The sequence below is a fragment of the Hevea brasiliensis genome, chromosome 4 (assembly GCF_030052815.1).
Source record: "Hevea brasiliensis isolate MT/VB/25A 57/8 chromosome 4, ASM3005281v1, whole genome shotgun sequence".
Lineage (NCBI taxonomy): Eukaryota > Viridiplantae > Streptophyta > Magnoliopsida > Malpighiales > Euphorbiaceae > Hevea > Hevea brasiliensis.
The window spans coordinates 21845800-21867060 of NC_079496.1; the positions used below are offsets into that span (position 1 = coordinate 21845800).

General features: G+C 33.5%; 2 protein-coding genes across 4 annotated transcripts; one reads left to right on the forward strand and one right to left on the reverse strand.

Moving 5' to 3' along the window:
* The first annotated feature begins 1211 nt into the window (after positions 1-1211).
* Positions 1212-15778, forward strand: LOC110641893 (uncharacterized). Of its 2 annotated transcripts, XM_021793780.2 has the most exons (10): positions 1212-1727; positions 1818-2359; positions 3157-3286; positions 4788-5278; positions 5702-5782; positions 5879-5983; positions 9919-10032; positions 10114-10197; positions 10753-10824; positions 15154-15778. In XM_021793780.2, exons 2-10 carry the CDS (start codon positions 2039-2041, stop codon positions 15418-15420), a joined length of 1665 nt encoding a protein of 554 aa, XP_021649472.2. In that variant the 5' UTR covers positions 1212-1727; positions 1818-2038; the 3' UTR covers positions 15421-15778. The 2 variants fall into 2 exon arrangements, with proteins under 2 accessions (XP_021649472.2, XP_021649457.2); XM_021793765.2 differs by having other exon boundaries at positions 1212-2359.
* Positions 15779-15911: 133 nt separating this feature from the next.
* On the reverse strand, positions 15912-20710 carry LOC110641905 (cold-responsive protein kinase 1). Of its 2 annotated transcripts, XM_058145589.1 has the most exons (8): positions 20550-20686; positions 20265-20321; positions 19447-19591; positions 19096-19211; positions 18765-18975; positions 18231-18468; positions 17454-17604; positions 15912-16524 (listed from the first exon to the last, which is right to left on the reverse strand). In XM_058145589.1, the coding sequence occupies exons 3-8, from the start codon at positions 19514-19516 to the stop codon at positions 16138-16140; spliced, it is 1173 nt and encodes a 390-aa protein (XP_058001572.1). In that variant the 5' UTR covers positions 19517-19591; positions 20265-20321; positions 20550-20686; the 3' UTR covers positions 15912-16137. The 2 variants fall into 2 exon arrangements, with proteins under 2 accessions (XP_058001572.1, XP_021649496.2); XM_021793804.2 differs by lacking the exon at positions 20265-20321 and having other exon boundaries at positions 20550-20710.
* Between the last annotated feature and the right edge of the window lie 551 nt (positions 20711-21261).

Below are 21261 nucleotides of genomic sequence, written 5' to 3' on the forward strand. Positions count from 1 at the left end.
TTTTAAAATCCTATGTGGCATCACCAGGAAAACACTACTCTGCTTTATATATATATATATATATATATATATATATATATATATATATATATATATATATATATATATATAGATGAAAATCGAAATTAATGAATTTTAAAAACTAAGCCAATTTTATTAAAGAGTTTCGATTAACCGAAATATTCAATTCGGTTATGCAATTACTGATTTAAGAACAAATTAGACTAGATTAAGCAAATTCAGGTCATATCATTCAAGACATAGGACATATTAGAACAACAAATTTTCATAGCAAATTAGAATAGATTCAACAAATTGAATAGATCCAATAAAAAAGCAAATTTGAATCACAAACTTGAACAAAACTACAATAGAAAAGCATAATCACGCATTGCAAATTTACAAAAATAGAAACTAAAATCACAATGCAAATACAGATTGAAATGGCAAATCACAGTACAAATTTTATCCAGAAGGCTCGATGAGTTGATGATGACTTCTTGTGTTGCTAGAGAATCAACACGAATGACAATTTTGCTTCTTGGCATGTCGAGCAGAGAGTGAGGAAGATGATAGATCATATAAGAATTTTGATTTTTTTTTTTGAGGTTTCTTAATTAGATAAAAATTAATAATTTAATAATTAACGGCTTGTTAAAAAAATTTATAATTTAATCTCTAAATTTTGTTTTATATTATATTTTAATTCTTAAATTTTAAAAAATTAATTATTTAACTTTAAATTTTATTTTATATTACATTTTACTTCTTAAATTTTAAAAAATTAATTATTTAATCTTTAATTTTTAATTTTTTCATTATATCATATTTTAATTTATTTAATTTAATATATAAAATAATTAAATATTTATATCAATTAATGAAATTATTATAAATATTAAAATTATAAAAATTAAATTATTTTATATATTAAAATTAAAAAACTAAATTATTCGTTGTAAAATTTAAATATTAAAATTTAATATAATAAAACATTAAATAATTATTTTTTTAAAATTTAAATATTAAAATATAATATAAATAAAATTTACGGACTAAATTGTAAATTTTCCGAATAAATTCTCATTCTGGTTCCGTTTTTGGCTCTACTCGTTTACGGCCCCGCTTAAAAAAAAAAATAAACAAAATCCGCGTAGCGTAAGGCTTAGGCCAGAGATGCTGAAGAAGGCATAAAGGGAGCAAGTGGGTCCCACTGAATTTCCCCTAAGCCACAAACACACACTGGTCTCTCGACTCTCATTTCATTTTCATTCGCAGAAGCAGAAACGAAAAGAAAAGAAAAGAAAAGGAAAATCCAACTTTTTGAACTCCCCCTTTCACGAGCTCTTCAGAAAAAGCTAGGGTTTCTCCGCCCCAAAACCCAAGTTTTCAAGGTTGTATCTCTCTCTTTTCTATCCACCAGCTCTCGTTCTCTCTCGTTATTTGATCCTCCTCTTCATCTGATCGATTCATTGATCTTTTGGTGTTCTAGAGACCAGACGCAGCAGCTACTGTTTGTTTCCAATTTTCCTTCCTTTTTTTTCCCACTCTTTAAATAAAGAGAAGACATTAGTTAGTGTAAAGAGAGCACATTTTGGAAACTTCCATGTGAAGCAATTTGCGTTGAATGTGATCCAACTATGCTTTTGACACTTCACTGACTGTAATTGTAATTCTATCACATGGGAACTCTGTCTCTGTCTCTGTTTCTCTACTCTCTCCTACAAGTGGGTGCTTCATTTCCTTGATCTCCTTTTTCTTGGGTATTTCATTCCCGAGTAACCCGTGAATTTTGTGGGTTTTCTTTTTTTTAATAGGAAATTGTCCCTAACCTCTCAAGGCTTTTGGGTAATTTTGAGAGATTAAGAGCTCTCTCAGGATGGAAGGCATTGATGCTTTTGCTTCGCATTTTCTAAGATTCAGGGAATGTCCTAGCGTTGACATCGAAGGATATTTATAGCATTTTTTATGTTTGAAGATCGGGGCATCTCGTCAAGTTTCTGGGTTTATTTATTTAGTTGTTTGTATTTAGTTAGTGATGGAGGATATTGGATTGGTCAAGCAAGGATGGAAATGGCTGCAAACACAGAAAAATGCCTACTCGCGTGTGAAAAATGCAGCGTTATGTTTGAGGGACAAGATTGGTGTATTCATAGAGCGCCATTGGCCGATGGTGTGCAGGGGATTTCTGAGATTTGGTCAATTAATGAGTTTCCTTTTGATTTGTTGGAAGGACTGCCTTTTAAGGGGTTTCCAGTCAGTTATCACACTGGGTTCAGCAGCTTTGCTTCTTATAATGTGGAGTTGCTTTCTTAGTCTCACTTCAATGTCTTGTGTGCTTTATGTCTTGCTTAGTATGGTAAGTTTTCTGAGTTTTGCCCATATCTTCATTTATTTTCTGTTGATTTCTTTTTAATATGATATTCTTGAGCTTGCGTTCCATTTCCTTATGTTTGTGGACAACCAATGGCAATAAGTGAGTTGAGTTATACCAATGGCATCACAGTTTTAATGTGTTATTTTCTAGCTGCAAATAATTTTAGTCGCATTAGTCTGATAATTAGCTGCAGCAAAAATAATTATACTTGGAATCTGGGTTTGGGAGAAAGGAAGATTTGGGGGGAACTATGGGTATGCTCATGCTCAATATTGCTCAATACACATGACAATCTTGATATGTTTCAATGAAGAAGTAATGGCATGAAATTGCAACCTGCGTGCTTGGGGAGTAATTCAGGAGCTTAAAGTTTGGACATGGAATTTAATTTTCCACCTTTTCTGTATCTTCAATTCTTATTCCATAATTTGCCAATTTAGTGCTCTATAAAGAAAAGGAAAGAAAAAGAATAGAATCTTTTCTTTTTTGGACCTTAATATTGCATGATAGTGTATTTCATATTGTATCTTTCTTTTTGACAACTTTTCAGATGTTCACATCGTATGTTGCTTTGATCCTTTTTTTATGCCTTTGCACTTTTGACCATTAGCGATTGTTTCTTCATTGATGATTGTGGATCTGCAACTTACCATGAGCAGGTCACAGTTTTCTTGCAATTCAGCCTGACTGTTGTTACATTAGATTTATAGAGTAGCATCAATCTAATTGAACAGTCTACTTTTGTGTAAATTTCACCAACAGTCACTCCAATATTTCAGGGAGCTGCAGGAGCTGCTGTTCAGTATTTGGGTTATACTCCTGGACTTTTTATTGTTGGACTCTTTGCTATTTTAATTCTGTGGATGTATGCTAACTTCTGGATAACTGGAACATTGTTTATAGTTGGAGGTATGGCTTGGTTTCATTTTACATATAGTTTGAATTTCAACATCAGTAACATGATATTCAATTCTTGTGTTTTCTCCTTGCTGTTATTGTTTACGCAAGATAGGATGATATTCATCATCCATTGGCTTCTTTGCTAGCACCTGATGTTCAATAATTAATTTAGAATATAGATTTCCCAAATCAAATTTTCTTCTATTCTGTAGTCTCCTTTAATTGGGCCAAACAATGTGGATTATATTTTTGTTACTCTTCGTTGTCTATTATATATTTTTCTAATGTTTTATCAGAATTTGAATTATGTTTTCCATCAGCATAGTTAAAGTTATTGATTTAAAGCTTTGCTTCTGCAACAACCTTAAGATGTTGAATCACTTTGTTATTTAGACATTAGTAACTCCAGAAGTGGCAACACAAAAATGAAATGGGAAATTTAAATGAGTGATTCTGCAGTTTGGGATCCTTTGTGCTATTGTTGCCATTTCACTTGATCCCTTTTTGATGTACCCCTTAGGTAGTACTGCTGTAAAATTTGTGCTCATGCATATTCATTATCATTTCTGATGAAAATTAGCATATTATCGGTTTGATTGGCTTGCATAAACTGGAATTTTTTAGATGGCAACTCTTGTGTGGGCATTGACAAATATTGTGCTTGTACATTATTAAGTATCCCAATTCTGTTAGGTATGTGGGTAATGTGCCCCTTATAAAGACTTGTGCATCCTTCCCCTGAAGCTTTGGGGGTGAGTTAGGCCCGGTCCTTTTTATTATCTTACATAATGACAGTCCTTTTGCATTTGCTAAAAGGGAATCTTTAAAGAACGAATTAAGCTTCTTTGATATCAGGATTATAGACATCTGACACCTTTACCATTGGTATCATACTGTGAAACCAAGTTAACTAAATCATATGAGTGATATAGTGAAATAGATGATATGTACAATCTGAAGTTAGCTATGATAGCTACTTTGATAAAACAATTGACTAGAACATATGTTGCTGTTAAGTATGGAGGATGAACCACCTTAGGAGTCTCCAGTTATAAACTAACTGGAACAGCCGATGAAGCCATCCTGTTACAGGGCCTAACTGGTAGTGGGACTAATGCAAAGGAAGGACATAAGCAACAAAAATAAAGCCTTTTAATAATATCTGAAGTATTCTGGTTGTAATATAAATACTCATATGGTTTCTGTAAATTACTGTCTATATCCTCCTGATGTGGATATCTGCAACCTGTCTGTGCTAATATCTATGTGCATCTGTGTGTGCGCTTGCTTTTTTTTTTTTTTTTTGTGGTACCTTGTGACCTTGGATTTTCTACATGATCAAAGAGTGCATCATTGCTATTATATTGTGCATCGCTTTGAACTAATTTGGCTAAACACTTTGAAAGATGTCTGGTGATTTCAAACTCTTCATAGAAGTGAATGATTGTTTTGTTCTTCTATATTTCTGTAGATTTTAGGGAATTTAGTTGTCTAAATTATGAAAATGCAGGTTACCTCTTCTCTCTGAATCATGCACGTTTGGTGGTCTTCATGGCGACTGTATATGCTATTTATTGTGTGAAAGTTCGAGTTGGATGGCATGGTGTTTTTCTATCAATAAACCTTACATTTTTATCAAATGATGCATTAAATTATTTGCTCCAATGGTGTGATAATATCAATGAAAGTACACACTTTGAAGAGCATAAGGAATCCGAAACAGTTATGCAAGATGAGTTTTCTCCGGAGTGTGAATACTCAGTTCCTACTGATGAATCTGAAAAGTTGCAGTCATGCAAGTCATCGAGCAAACCAGCTGTTACTTCATCTGTTATCAGTAACCAAAATGAGTCTTCCAATAGAAAGGTAGTTAGAGAAGAAACAAGCTCTGTTGATGAGATAAGAAGGATATCAAATAGTGTAGATCATTATGAAGCACTAGGATTTCCTCGTCATAAACGAATTGATACTACAATTTTGAGAAGGGAATATCGGAAGAAGGTATGTTTAAAATTTATTGATAGGAGTTTGAGTACTAGGTTCATTTGAACTTCTGTGTGGCTGTACTTTGTGAGGCACAAAGTGGTCTAAAAATTGCTTTGTTTAGGTCATATTTCCCTCCCCCCTCAAAATCCATATTTTGCTTCTCCTCTATACAAGAATATATACTTATTGATTGTTTCTGCTCGTGGTAACTGAAAATATGACCAGTTGGAATACCTTCCAATGCCTGTGTCAAAGGTGTTGGCAATGTGATGTTCTCTCCAAATACACCTTTCCCCAGCCCTCCTAAAGGTGGAAGAGGAGGGGGGGGGGGGGGTGGGGGTGGGGTATAAGAAAACTCACGCACAAAGAATTAGAAAAAGAAAGGATGAAAAGGGAGTGTGGACTTACTGGTTCCCATTTATAATTTCTTGTGTCTAGGCCATGCTTGTTCATCCTGATAAAAATATGGGAAGTCCTTTGGCGAGCGAGTCATTTAAGAAACTTCATTGCGCTTATGAGGTAGGCATATAAATTCAATAGGAATCTCTCTCTTTCAAAGTTAAAGGATCTATTGGTTTCAATTCTTTTGACTGATCACAACTTTTTAATTAATAGGTTCTTTCTGATTCATTTAAAAAGAGGGACTACGATGAGCAATTGAGGAAGGAAGAATCAAAGACTAGGAGTGTATGTCAAAAGTCGCACGGTGCTCCTCGTCAGGTAATTTTGGGGTTTCTTTGTTCATAATTTCTCCGCCATTGTGGTCATTTTGTTCAGAGTCTCTGTTTTATAATTCATTACTGGTGTTACTTTTATGATAAAAAGTGAGAATGAAATGGTCACTTTGACATGGGACAGCTTTGAAATAAGTTTTTAACAAGAATTTCAAAGTTTCTACACAGCAAAGTTGATTTAATTATTATCTAGGAATTATATCTAAAGCTTGAGGTTATGTGGGTAAAGTATTTTGAGTGAAAATCAAGCAATAAATAAGATATGCTTAGCTATGTGCCATTGGTGTCATGCCTAGGTTGGTGTTGCTGCACACGGTCCCAATGAAAGCACAATTGCTAGATATTTTCTGAAAATATTCCTCATTCAATTGATATAAAAAGAAGAGATTGTATGGACCATGCACTACTGAACAACTTCTAGACCTTAAGTATAAGCTGATAAGAATGACAAACTGAAAATAAGGAAAATACAAGAAATTATAAAGGCAACGGTTAGTTTGCTAGTATGTCTCCTCCTATCCTTTTAGCTTTTTGCTATTTCAAAACAAAAGGCAAAATGTAGCTGTTAGTTATCCGGTGTACACTCCTTCGTTCTTTCTACATAAAATTTCTTTTCTAAAAAAGAGAGTCAAAAAGAAACTAGCAATATTTTTGTGGATGACAAAGAATAATTTTTGAGGGAATACAAATTTCTTTCTACAAAAATAGAAAATTTAATTAATTTTTAAAGTTGCTTTTTGCTTTTCTCATGTGAGGAATTATTAACTACTGCACTGGCTGTACCTTAGCAATCACTTCTCATATAAAGTGATTTCACATATTTACCAAGTGTGCTTTCTTTCATTACCTTTATTTCAAAAGAAATAGAATTTTTTCTCCTTTTTTTTAATAAAGCAAAGAAGCAAAAGTTTAACCAAATGGTACCTGAAACTCCCAAAAGTCGCTGTGTAATTTAACTGTCTTTAAACATCACCTAAGATTCATATATCTGTTTGTAAATTTTGTAATGCATAATTGTTTGGTTCAACTTATTTATTTATTATTTTAAAATATTTATTTGGTTTTGCTTATACATTAATTAAAAATTATAGAAAAGGAAAAAAAAAGGGAAAAAAAATCTAAATAGTTGTAAGTTGTAACTTACAAGGGAGTCTCCCACTCGCCACATTAGCACCTCCTTCCCTCTGCCTCTCTCATGATAATCTGATTTGCGTTGAAATAAAGGATGTGACAAGTAATGTCCACCCACCCCCATTTATGTCTTTTTTTTTTACAGGTGTGTTGATCAAAGGCTGACATGTGTCTGTTACTCTGTTGAACCTTGTTTTTGTTTGTATTCACTATTATGCCTATTCTGTAATTTTCAATTTATTCTCTGCTATAGATTTAAATCACAACCATGGTTGTTGTCGCGTGTAATGGAAATGGGGTTGTCATGACCGTAATGAACAATATATATATATATATATATATATATATATATAGTTAATTAGTTAGTTAGTTAGTTAGTTAGATAAAATTAAAAAATGCAACTAACTTAGTTACATCAGATAAGGGCATTGGAACACCTCTTTCAAGGAAAGTTTGCACTAATTATAAGTAAAATCAAGCATTAATTTCAACTTTCAAGTGCTAACATCTTTGAAGTATTTTTTAAGTGGAAGAAAAACCTAAGCGGAGGCTTCACTGGAAGGGTTGGATTCATCAATGGTTCATATATTTGGCAGAAGAAAAAAATTCTGTTATTTTTGCATCCCATTGCTGTAAGTGGAGGCTCTATAGTCGCTGGATGGGTTGGATTCATCAGTGGTTCATATATTTGTCAGAAAAAAAAATTCTGCTAGTTTTGCATCCCATTGCTGTAATGGTAGCAACTTTAATGGTAGTTGTCCAATAAAGGCCATGGCTTTCATTGACTTTTCAGAAAGAAAGTTCCCTGTTATACATAGGGGGTAATGGCAATGACACCCCTAAAACTGTTAAATAGCAGCTATTACCTTGTGTAAAATCCGATGTTTTAATCCATGATCTTCAGCCTTTTTGGTTTTATTCCCTTTGAAATATATGAAGGGACGTGGTCTTCTTGAAAGAAGCAGAAGGCAAGTTTTCTTTTTGGTACGTTGGAAATTATTAAAAGGAAGGGGGATGATTGGGATTGACTTGACATTTTACGTTATGATATAGGCACTTATTCACTGAGCTTCTAGCAATCCATTAATGTATAGTGAAGCACTTGTGATGCACTCTAACTATTTAGTTTAGTTTTGATTTTTAATGTTGCTTTTCCCAAGTTCCTCATTTGATGCATATCATGCGTTGTTCTCCTGGTTGGAGAAAAGTTGCCCTTGAGTCTTAAAATGCCTAATAACAAAGGTTCTGATTCCTTTGCTGCATCGCAATATCAGAAATCTGCTTTCTGTCTCATGCCTTTGTCTTTGTGCGTGAACAGTCCTTCAGATCAACAACTTGCCAACTTCTGACCTTCAACCATGCATGATGTAAGATATGGAGGGGAAACTTTAGGGTTAGGATTTCATTGGATTTATAGAAATTAGGGAACCTCACAAATTTTATGGGTGAACAACTTGCCCTTCTGACCTTCAAGCATGCATGATGTAGGTAGTCAATTAGTCTTAATATTTGATGGAATTTGAAGAACTTAGGGTAGCAGATCTGATTATCATCTTAAATGCAGATGAAAAATGAACTGAACAAAATAAATTACTAGCCTCACACGTGCAGTATCTGGAATCACTCCTAGCAAGAAAGCCTCATGGCCATGCTTTCTAGTGTTAGAATTGCATTACAAAATTCTAGAAACATAATTACGGGGATTTTTTTTTTCATTGGATTTGAAGAGTAAAGGATTACAATTAAGTATTTATAGCCGCAAAAGTAATTCTGAACTCTTAATAAGTGCTTGGACTCCTAATTGAAGACCCCCTTTTTATTTTACTGCTAGACTAATCAAGTTTCTAACATAACTTCAAAACGAAATAAACTGACTTTTAAGTTGTAAGACTTAAAAGTAATAACTCAGTCCATCTCACCATAACTTTGAGATCACTGAAATACCCCTGCTACTGAAATGTGGATAATGAAATGCAGCAATAATTATTTTACTTCCATATGTGATCTCCTGCTCCGTTATCATGCAAAATGAAAGCTTAAGTTTGGTGAATTGAATAATTATAAGTACCTTAAAAATAAGAAACAAGTTAAAGTTATGTCAATTGCCACTCTGTAAGAATGAACATGTGGTTCCGTTGACATTAGAAATTTGTGAACTTTAAACATGGATGGTGGCATAAGGTTTATACAACTTCCACCATCAATTATAAGCTTTTTAATATGATCAGCACAGCAAGCTAATATTTGAAATATAGATGTATGCCACCAGTGTTCAATCTTCTGATTAGATACATATAAAATGCATCTAGCACCACCAGTGTTCAATCTTCTGATTAGATACATATAAAATGCATCTAGCACCTGGGACTGGAGAAGTATCTACTTCATCCTTTTTCAAGTGATTGCTATCATAAACCCCATGTTCATACTGTATCTCTATATCATCTTTAAGTTGTAGCAACCCTTCTCGATCTCTCATCGAAAGTGGGTTTGATACCTAACTGATGTAGAATGGATTTGAAATAATTCTTTGTAAAAGATTTTCAGAGAGTCTCCTGAAGTTAATGGATGAAATTATTGTTTAATAATTGTGTCCAGAAGCTTGTGGATATGTTCAATATGTGTGGTAACCAAGCAAGATAATTAGTATTACTGTTGCTGCTAACATATTCAGATCAGTGGTTAGAATATAGGCTATTAATAGTGATGTGAATAGTAGTTACCCTTGATGCATTTATTTGTATTTGACTGTAGTAGAATGTTTTGTAACCATTTTGATATTATAAGCAGGGCAACCAAGACTATTGCTCTGAGGAGTCGAGGCGTATACAATGCACAAAGTGTGGCAATTCACATATATGGGTGTGCACCAATAGGAGCAAGGCAAAGGCCAGATGGTGTCAGGTTGGTCTGCTAATTGAACTCTCCCTCATTTATCAATTCTGCATTTTATTTAATTTATTATAAGACTAGTTTTGGCTTTAGGATTGCTGCCAATACCATCAAGCCAAAGATGGAGATGGGTGGGTTGAATACAAAGGCTCGTTGGTCTTTGATAGGCCTCAAAAGGTATGTTCCTCCTAGGGAAGTCATTTTATATGAAACTATTATGAATATAACTTGGATTTAATTTAGTTCTTGACACATTACAATTCTAAAAATGAAGGTTTGGGAAATCGGAAACTCCGGACGCTTTTTCCGTTATATCTTGAGCTTTTATTTTTATTGATTTGTTCATAGTTTTTTAATATTATTTCAAATATATCCAATGGGATGTCTATCCATGTTGACATGGCCCTGGGTAGACTTTTGACATGGACAAAAATTATTGACTCAGTTGATGGGTCTTTATTGACCTAAACAATTATGTTTTGAAAAATGTAGACATGAAAAAGCATTTTAAGCAGCTTCATGAATGAGAGATATAAGGCTTAAAAGATAGAATCCTTTATGCTTAATCTTATAAGGCTTAAAAGATGGAATCCTTTATGCTTAATCTTATTGTTTCATCTTTGGTTCAGTGAGTAAATGTGTCCTTTATTCCATTAAATGATTCAATTTTATTTCATTTGGAGTGATTTGAGATTTGATCATTATGCTTATCAGTTTGGGTTTCTTTTCTAGGTGGAAATACCCTGTGCTTTTGTCTGTGCTGAAAGCAAAATCTTTGATGTGTCAGAATGGGCTATTTGTCAGGTCAGTAGTTCTTTTTTGCGGTTGTCTTAATGCTTAAGATTCATTGCCTGCCAATAACTCATTTTGACTACTTTTCAAGATTGAGTGCACACATTGAATTGAGCTCTATGACCTTGATAATACATAGGCAAATAACTAATCAAGCTTTTATGTTTTACTAAATTACTATTTAGGCCCTGTGGTATGTTGACATTCATTAGTCGGTCCTCGTATTTTTAAAATCGAAGTAAACATCCATGGATTTAAGTTCTATTAACAACTTGGTCCTTTTGTTAATATTTCTGGAGTATTCAGTTAGTCAAAAAGAATAAAGTGAACCAAAACCCTAAAATAACAATAAAACTAGGGTTGAGCACTATTTGATTCAAAATGAATTATTGTATTGAACTGCCTTAATTCGAAAATTCAGTTTGATTTATTAAATAATTTGGTTCAGCTTGGTTTTTAGAGACAAAAAATCAGAATAACCAAAACAAACCATGGTTACTAGATTCGTTCACCTCCTTTGGGTACCACGATTTGGGTCTTGCGTTCCAATTCGTTGAACGTTTGCGTTCCAAATCACTAAGGGACACGATCTGAGACGTTCAAATTGTGCTTCCGGTGAGAAAGTAAAGGAAGAAATGAAAAAAGAGAAGAAGAAAGAGAAAGGCAGACATAGATGAATAAATCAGCAGCCTATGCAGGAGAAGAGAAAGCAGCAGCAGAAGTAGTGATGCAACGAGAAGAAATAAAAATCACGGGCTGATGCAAGAGGAAGAAGAAAGGGCGCTAGAGACAAAATGCGGCTCTTTTGACTTTTTCCTTTCTGTGGCTGCATGAAAGATTGGCCTTTCCTCTTTTAGTGGGCAGGTAGGACTGTGGGTTTTGAGAAAGTTTTAATATATAATAAATATTCGTGACTAAATTATTATTGGAAAGGGAAGAGTGTTTAGAAAATTTAAATATTAGTAATTACTAATTAAATTTTTAAATATTTAAAATTATATTATTTTAATAGTGAATCATAATAATAAAATGACTTTTAAATTTTGAATGGATGATATTTGAATTTTATTAAAAATATTATGTTAATTACTTATTTTTATTAAATTAATATTTTAATTTTTTATAACACATTATGCTAAGTAAATTTTTTTTTTAGAAGTTGTCATATAAATATATTTTACATATTAAACAATATAATTTGCATACTACGAACTGAATTAGCGTACCACGAACTCAATTAGCGTACTAATTAAGCTTACCCCTTACATATTCTATATTTCATAAAATAGCGTATCACGTATCCTATACCCATACCACGACTCGAGAGTACTGTGATCCAGGTAAATTTACTAAATGCTGTGTTTTCATTTTTAGGTTTAGGGTTACTTTAACTTTTCTTTTCTCATCTGCCTACAGCCTCCATCTCTCTCTATTTCTGTCTTCTCCTCCCAATTTCTTGCCCTTCTCAAGTCTTAATCATTTTCTTTCCCTTCTCAATTTCCTGCAAGTTACCTCCCACTTGTTTGCTTCTCTCCACCTCAACAACTCCATCAACATCCTCCTTATTCTGACCCAGTTATTAGAGTGAGTCTCATGATTATCAGACTGTACAATGGAGGCATCAGAAGCTGCAGGTCTTGGTTTGCCGTTGGCTTTCTTTAGGCCTTCCTTTTTAGCATGGCTGCATTTGTTAGGTCGCACAGTGCTTCCATGGCTGCAAGTTTCTATCTCAGTGAGAGTGAACCTGCTACACGGGTATATATGTTTTATTAGAAAAAAAAAAGGTATATGTTTTTCTTTGAATCTTAAATGCCTATTCTTGTAAGTTTCTATCTCAGTGAGAGTGAACCTGCTACACGGGTATATATGTTTTATTAGAAAAAAAAAGTTATTTGTCTCACTTGCTCATTAGTTTCTTTGAATCTTAAATGCCTATTCTTTTTTCTGTTTTCTAGGTTCAACTTTTGAATTACTAAGAAAGTTCAATCTTTCAAATATTTCTATTATGATTTGCGAGAATTCTGGGCTTTAAGTGAACCAACTGCTTTTATTCTCTTTATTAGTGATTTGGGAAGGCTTTTTATTTTGGGTGATTTCTTAAGGAAGCTATATTTGTTAGTTTGTCATTTAGTGTTATGTGTATCCAGATTTGAGCAAATCGGTAGTCTTTCTAGATTCAATTGATTGGGGTTGTGGTTTTATTTATATTCAATGTTAGATCAGTTGCATTTTTGGGCTTTGAAGGGTAGAGTTCCTACCATCTTTGATAAACTCTTATTTCTATGGTAATTTTTTTAATATATATATTTTTTTTAATCTAAAATTTTTGTTTTACCTGAAATCATAAATGACATAGGATTGCAGGTTGTTTCTTTTGCCTTGTTTTGACTGTGGAGTTGATTTCTGTTCCTGATGATCATTGAGTTTCTTCTCATCAATAAATTTATTTCTCCATTGCTATAACTTCTCATGGGAACCAACTGAACGGACCGAATTGAACTGAACGGAACCAAATTGGTTCAATTCCGGCTCCCTTCTTAATTTTATTTTTTCAGTTCCGAACCTAACTGACCGTTTGCACCCCCCAATGCAAAACTATCATTCACTTGGAAAATTTAGAAAAAATGGAGAAACTTCTCTCTTTCGTTCACACCTGCCCATCCTCCCTAACCCAAAAGTCACAGCCACACATTCTCAGCTTGATTAGATTGAATGGTGGATTCTCCTTGCAAATCCATTTTTGCCACAAATAGCATGCCCCGACACTGCCCCAAATGACTAATCACCATATTGCTGCCGTCTATTTCGTCATCTGATCAACTTGACTAATTTGTACGTGCTTTTGGGTGGAGAGGCTTCTAGGCTTCATAAGCAATGCAGAGAAGCATGACATGGAGGATTTGCGGGAGTGGTGAATAGTTGAACAATAATGATGGGTTGGCAAGACAGCAAGGCTTATCCCAGATGACATCTTCTCCACATTGTGGCTTTGACGGCTTTGCACGTAGTACACCAGCCTCTGCAGTGGCAATCGTGTTGGCTATGAGGTGTTGTCATTGTTCCCTCAGAGTCTGTCTTGTTGTGCATATTCCCTCTGATAGGAAAGGAGAGTGAGAGGTATTGCCAAGAAAGGAACGGAAGGAGAATGAGAGGTATTGCCAAGAAAGTAAGGGATATGCACAGTTGAGGAAGGAAGCACAGAAACAAAGAGCGGGTATTAAAAATTATTTTATAAAAAGGAGAAAAATTGACAGTTGCTTATTGGTTCTGAGATTTTGATGAAATGCCAACTTGTTAATTGGACTGACGCAAACCAAGTAACAACAAGAGGATAAGGCTATGAACAGAAGACTCAATTTAAAGTTTTAAACCTGAATCAAAATCCTGCATAATATCAAATTCGTAGAAATCTAAAGAACAATTTTTCATTTTGATCAAATCAAAAAAGCTTCCCTTAAAAAAAAAAAGCGCAAAGGGGACTCCAAAAGCAAATCCTCTCTACCAAACCCCCAAACCCAAGGAAATAAAATCTCCCAAATTCTGAAACAAACGAATATTTGAAGCCACCAAGAGACTAGCCATAACTATATAAACAGAAATTTTATGAATATATGGGACAAGCTATTTATTGTTGGGGTACATGGGAGACAACCAAGGAGAAGCTCAAGGACTACCATGCTCAATATGGTGACTGATGTGTGGTAGTGCAGGACTAAAATGTGAGACAAGAATGTGAGAGAGAGAATAGGCAATCCCATAGGATGTGTTTGTGTGTGTGTGTGTGAGAGAGAGAAGAAAGGACCAACTTTCAGCTTTAAATTTACAGGGATCATTTGTAATTTAATAGTGGCATACCATTTGTAATTTACTGTTTAATAAATATTGTAATTTCACTACTCTTGATATACTTGATATACTTGATAGGCAATTCTAGTGATACTTTAGAATTGATATGATTTCCTGTCAGAGAAGATGGAAATAATGCTCTGGAATTTTTTTTAGCTGTCTTTTAGTATTGGTTTCTATGGAACAAGATGGGAATAGAATAGCTATTCTTAGCTTTGGTTCAAAATTTAAATGTGGAATCATTATTCCATGGAATAACTATTCTAAAGTCTCATCTTTTAATTAAAATTTTGGATATGCAATCATTATTTTGTGGAGAACATATTATCCAAATTTGCAGAATGCAGGTTTTACACGTAAGTGGAGATAGCTATTCCATGGCCATTTTATTCTATGAACCAAACAGTGTTACTGTGGACAAATGATTAAAAGAAAAGTGTCTTGACATATGGAATTTCATATCCAGAATCTTACATGCTGAGGACTTTTTTGCAGGGAATGGCATGTAGGCCTAATACCCATAGGCCTAGCTTCCATGTAAACATGGTCGGTTTGGAGAAGACGCAACGCTCCAAATCAAGCAGATACCCGTGGGATCTGGATGCTGAGATGATGGATGAGGATGAAGAATTTGAGCTATGGCTTCAGCAGGCCTTGGCGTCTGGGCTCTTTTGTGAGACCTCCACACGTAGAAAGAGCTGGAGTCCGTTCAAATTGCATCAAAAGAAAGGGAAGAAGCAATGGCGAAGATCATCTACTTGAATGATTGAAAGGATTAATGGAGTACAGAAATTTTCACGGCCCTTCCAAGTAAAATGGAACTTTGTTTTAGGTGATTAGTCTCGATCAGATCAACCAAATGTGGTTTGATGATCCCAGCCAAGACAGGTTTACAGGTAAGCTGGCTTTGAGAGCAGCAAATGTTTAACTAACATTTCGCCCATATTTGAGCATATAAAATCTGAAACCTCATTGCAATGTCCGTACAGCAAGGAACCACCCACCCATCTGAAAATGAAAAACAAAGAAAATCATCTCAATGAGATGCATGTTGGGTGTGTTGTTTTCTCATCTTCTGTACATATTCTTTTCAATAAAATTCTCATTTTGACGCATATAATTACTTTTCTTTTAGATATAATCAGCAAATGCTTGCTTGAAAATTTGGTAAATAATGCAGAGTTCTGTTATTGGGGATGCTGTTTTCTCTGTAATGTGACAGTCCCAAGGATAAAACCCCAATACACACACCATTTTACTGAACTCAAGCCCCAGTACACTTGCTTCATATGACTGAACTTCATCCATTTACGAGAGAGAATACATGCGGGCAAAACTTGCGTAGCCAAAAGAAATTAAATAAAATGAAGGGGAAAACAAGAAAGGAACATGGTTCCAGAATTTACACAATTAAAAGCCTAAAATGGGATAAAAGAAAAAAAAAAAAAATTAAGTGGATACGTTTTCTCACACTGATGTTTAAATACTTCCGTCATAAGACGCAGTTAACGTCGTAGCTGCACTTGTCGTGTTTCCAGATGTCCAGGTTGACTCACCCAGTTTCTCAGAGTCAGTTGACATATTAGATCCTGTCTTTATTTCAGATTTGGCTTTAGGGGGGGGTCGTACTTTTAGGTCCATGAAATCGCTAATTAAACCTGGTTTTGTTATCTTACTGTTATCAACGTCCTTCTTACCAGTTAGCAGCTTGACCACTGTAGACATGGAAGGACGAAGCTTTGGAGTATCTTGGGTGCAGAGTAAACCAATCTTTAGAAACTTACAAGCCTCCTCAGCATCAAAGTCACCATTTAGTGATGTATCCACCAGCCCTACCAGCTCCTTTCGCTCATAAAGTTCCCAGGTCTGCAACAGGAGAACACAAATATGATGAGCAGTGCCGAAATGATCTATTTTGCTATAAGCATGAATTCTATGCAGCTTAATACAACGTAACAAAATGTGACCATTTTCCTGATATCCACCATATTATCCAAGGATGATAAATATGGTAAAAAAAAAAAAAATGCAAGAATTGTGTATCAACCTACATGAAAACATCTGATTGACCTCCTTCCACACCTTTGGTAGCAAATTTCCAGAAGCAGTTAGCTGCCGCTTGGTTGGATGCATAGGTTGGAAATTGTGTTGCAGAGTTTGATTGGTTTTGGCAACTTCAGAAATGAAAATTTTAGATAAAAGTTGATGGGAAGAAGGCATGATAAGGACTGAACTTTGCACGACCTCTATAAATTTATTTGAAAGCAAAGGAAGTGTTTAGTCAAAATTAAAATGGATTAGATAAATGGACCAGATATCCAAGTCAGTTAGGACTGAAATTTAAAAAATATATTAAACTAATAGATTGATTGAATTTAGTATTTCATTTAGTACATTGAATTAGTATATAAATTGATCTAGTTCAAATCTGACCCTCATGCCTACTGTTTCGATAGAAATATGGCGATAGTATGCAATAGGATAATCTGTGACAGTTGAAATTGTCTTTCTTTCTTTACAAATATTTTATTCCCATTTCTCTTGCCTCATATTGAAAAAGTTTGTACCTAGTAATATTCTTGATCATGTTGGGCATCATAAGAGTTAGTGAGATCAACATTTTTGCTTGTCTTTTCGAGTGCGAATTCTGATTATGCATTCACACAATTATTACACATAAAAGAAAAAGTTTGAAGAAAACATGTCTCAAACTTGGAAACATAATATATTTGTCATTTTACCTATGCAATTGCCAGTTCAATTATCATGATAGTGAGGATTTGAGAAATTCATACCCTTTCTAAGAGATGTTGTTCATCAATAGGTAATCGTGTGTTTGTGTTGCATCTCCCACTGACAATTTCCACAAGGAGGACACCAAAACTATAAATATCTGCTTTCCTTGTCAGCTGGCCCCTTATTGCATACTCTGGTGCCAAATAACCTCTAAAACAGCAAATGCAGATATTAATACAGGATACTAAATGCTTGTTGAAACAAACACAAATGTGGATGCACTCGTGTGCACGAGCACATAAGAAATGGAATTTAAGAATTAGGCTTGAAAAGATGACGCACATGTAATCTTAAACATTTAACAACAGCAAAACAGCACCAGAATATGATACTATGCTTTTAAAAGCAGCTTATTGGAAATTGGTACATTATTCAAGACCTATAAGTTACAATGACAACCATACGTAAGAGAGGAGTATCAACTACTCTAGACCTCCCAATAGTATATTCTACACGATTTCAACAAAATCACCACTTCCTATAACCTTAGTCCAAAAAGTAGTGCGGAGAGAGGAAAAAAATCAGCTGCAATGCAGTGATATCAGCTTTGTACAGGATGATGGATTTGAGTTATGCAAATTCACCATCCAAATTTATCACAATTCCAAACAAAGAAATGATATGGAATGGAACATTTTCTATTATAATATTCTCCATGAATGATGAAACTATATTACAATTTTAAAAAAATGCACAAATGTGACTGATTGTCGCTGACAGCATGCTGGAAAAAGAATTTACAAATCAATGAAGACAACAGAAAGGGTGAAACTTACATTGTTCCAGCCACACGTGTACTGACATGTGTCATGTTGGGAGGGATAAGCTTGGCTAGACCAAAATCTGAAATTTTGGGAGTTAAGTCTTTGTCAAGGAGAATATTGCTTGCTTTGATATCTCTGTGAACAATGTATGGTCGTAAATCCTCATGAAGAAAGGCAAGCCCTCGTGCTACACCAATGCAGATTTTAGATCGTGTTCTCCAACTAAACTGGATGTTACTGTGACTTTCTCCTGAAAAGGAAAAGATAGGCGAGCGCTCAGATTCAGCTTGATTAAACAAAATCAAAGCAAGCACTAAGTAAATGTTATTAATATAGATGTATATGCCTAAAATATTTACTATCTTAAGGTTTTGAGGGTGATGAGAAACAGACGACAAAGCACTGAGAAAAAGTTTAGCAAATTTCTAGATAATATCCATGAAACTCAAACAACAGAACAATCTTTTTTATAGTAAAAACTACCAAAAGCAGAATGAATAAGGCAATTATAAAGGGATCCAAATGAAGAAAAGCACTCTATATTACCAAGAAGAGTTTGTGCAAGACTATTATTCTCAAGGTAGTTGTAGACTAAAATTCTGTGATTTCCTTCCACACAACAGCCATATAGCTTAACTAAATTCTCATGCTCTATTTCTGAGATCACATTAATCTCTGTTAAGAATTCTTTCACTCCTTGTCTTGATTCAGCAGAAAGAACTTTTATAGCAGCAATTCTCCCATCTTTAAGCTTTCCCTGATGACATCCACAATATTTCTTTAGGGATGCACCACTCACAGGAAAAAGAAAGGAAAAAGAAATACCATGCTTTAATAAAAATAAAGGCATATTTTTTAATAATAATTATACAATTACCTTGTACACTGAACCAAAACCACCCTCACCAATTTTATTGGCCGTACTAAAATCTTCAGTAGCATTTCTTAATTCCTTGTAAGTGTAAAGTTTAACATTGTGAATGCCTGCAACTTCTGTTCAGATGTAGAACATAATAAGAAGCTTTATTGTTGGTATTAGTCAAAATAGTTGTGGGTTATATAATATAGAAGTCTTTACTGCACGTATATAACCATGTTGAACAATAAATATCTCAGAAGGCTTTTCTTGTCAAAATACATGAAAATCTATACAAATGTAATGATCAAACCAGCCACTTGCTCACTTATAAAAACACATAAAAAAAAAAATACTTTGTTTGCATCTTACCTTCATCAACTCCAAAAGAATTTTTTGTTGAAGAATCACTCTGACCAAATAAGAAAGAAAAACAATTCATAATTTTATAATAGACCAGTCTTCAATACCAACTGTCAACAAATGATTAAATGAACTTCTTCCAGGACCAGCTAACCTGAATCATCAGAAATATTCATTAAGTACAAAGTCTTGAAGCATTAAAAATAAAAAAATAAATAATCACAATAGTAACTTTGAAATTTTTTTTATTTAGTTGGCATTCTGCACAAATAAAATGAGGCTAGTTTGGCATAAAGAAAAGATATTCAACACAATAATTTTCTAATCAGTTGTTTTATACAGAAAAAAGACACAAACAAATTGGATGCAATAAAATTCAGAGGACCTTTTTTTTTTTTTGCTTCTAATTCACAATTTATCTCATTTGGCTGTTTGTTCAATGCAAAAGAACTTTCATAAAATTGATCATACTAGTAAATATCAAAATGAAATAGACTTCCTACTGCTTCACAAATAAGAAAATCCAAGCTATAAAGTAATATAAAATTCCAAAAGATAACAAAAATAACAAGAATATCATTATCAAAATTTCTCAGTACTGATACCCATTGTCGAAATTGCCAAGTAATTGAAAAATATATATATTTTTTCCTTGATTGCATCTGGCATATAAGTTGTTCATAAATGAATTGCTCCACCTATTTATCCTATACTTACGCAAGCTTTTCTTACTTATGACGGCATCTTTTATGTTAATTCACTTGCTGGTTTAATGATTCCAGCACTACTGAACTAATATGACTTCTTTCATAAAAAAATGAACTTACCCACAAATTGAAATATATAAGTAAAACCAAAACAGAAACTAAGACCAGAAACACCCGCTGGAAGAAGAAGAAGAAGAAGAAGAATTAGTACAGTAGGGGAAGTATTGAGTAAACCCACAAGAGATTGGCTAAAAAATTAGATAAAGAAAAGTATTAAGAAGCTGAATTATAAATTGAAGCGTCCAAATGGTACAGCGAAGCATCATAAACGAAAAAAAAAATTCAAAATCAAAAGGAAAACAAGAAAAATCAAAAGAAGAAGAAGAAAAAGAAGAGATGGCTCACCTGAGAAAAACCCAGAGAGCAGAAGACGAGGATTGATCATTAAGAAGAGAGAAAGATAGAGTTTTAAAGGTTTAGAAGGATTGGAGGACAGGTGTGAAATAGAATGGTATAAGCAGTCTTGGCAAAGTCCATGAAGGAACTTGGACGTCCTTTGAATTGTCTGGTTCTCAGCTGTGACTTGACTTTTTGCAAACTTTGTCTGTTTTTTTTTTTGAAAAAATCTAATATTCACTCAATTTTTTTTAGGAATTCACTCTCAAAATTAGACAATTAGGGATTCTTAATAGCATTCTTTTTAATTTAACTTTTAATATAAAAAACACTGAATTTTCTTAATTTTTTTATGAAGTAATTTCATTTATTTCATGTTAATTGTGTTATTTTTTTAATTTTAATTAATTCTCCTATTTAAATTTTATAAAAATTTAAAAAAAATATGCTCATACCTCATAATATTAACTGTTTAGTTATTTTAATAGTCAATGACTATTTTAATTACTAATAGTTAATAGGTAAATATTAATTATTTATATATAATTTAAAATAAAAATATTTAGTAAAAATAATTATTAAATTAACTTATAAATATAAAAATAATTGTATAATTTTGTTAGCCTTAATTAAAATACACGTTTAACTACTAAAATCCTAAAAAAATAATTTTTCATAAATCACTTATAAGTTTATAAATGTTATTATAAATATTATGTCA

Bases quoted from the DNA above. Each gene is read 5' to 3' on its own strand.
- LOC110641893 (XM_021793765.2), top strand. From the start codon at position 2,039: ATGGAGGATATTGGATTGGTCAAGCAAGGATGGAAATGGCTGCAAACA. The intron at 3,287-4,787 runs GTATGGCTTGGT...ATGAAAATGCAG, and splicing joins AACATTGTTTATAGTTGGAG to GTTACCTCTTCTCTCTGAAT. The intron at 5,279-5,701 runs GTATGTTTAAAA...TCTTGTGTCTAG, and splicing joins GAAGGGAATATCGGAAGAAG to GCCATGCTTGTTCATCCTGA.
- LOC110641905 (XM_021793804.2), bottom strand. From the start codon at position 19,516: ATGAATTGTTTTTCTTTCTTATTTGGTCAGAGTGATTCTTCAACAAAA. The intron at 18,976-19,095 runs GTAATTGTATAA...GGATGTCATCAG, and splicing joins GTTTTGGTTCAGTGTACAAG to GGAAAGCTTAAAGATGGGAG. The intron at 17,605-18,230 runs GTAAGTTTCACC...TTGCTGTTTTAG, and splicing joins ACACGTGTGGCTGGAACAAT to AGGTTATTTGGCACCAGAGT.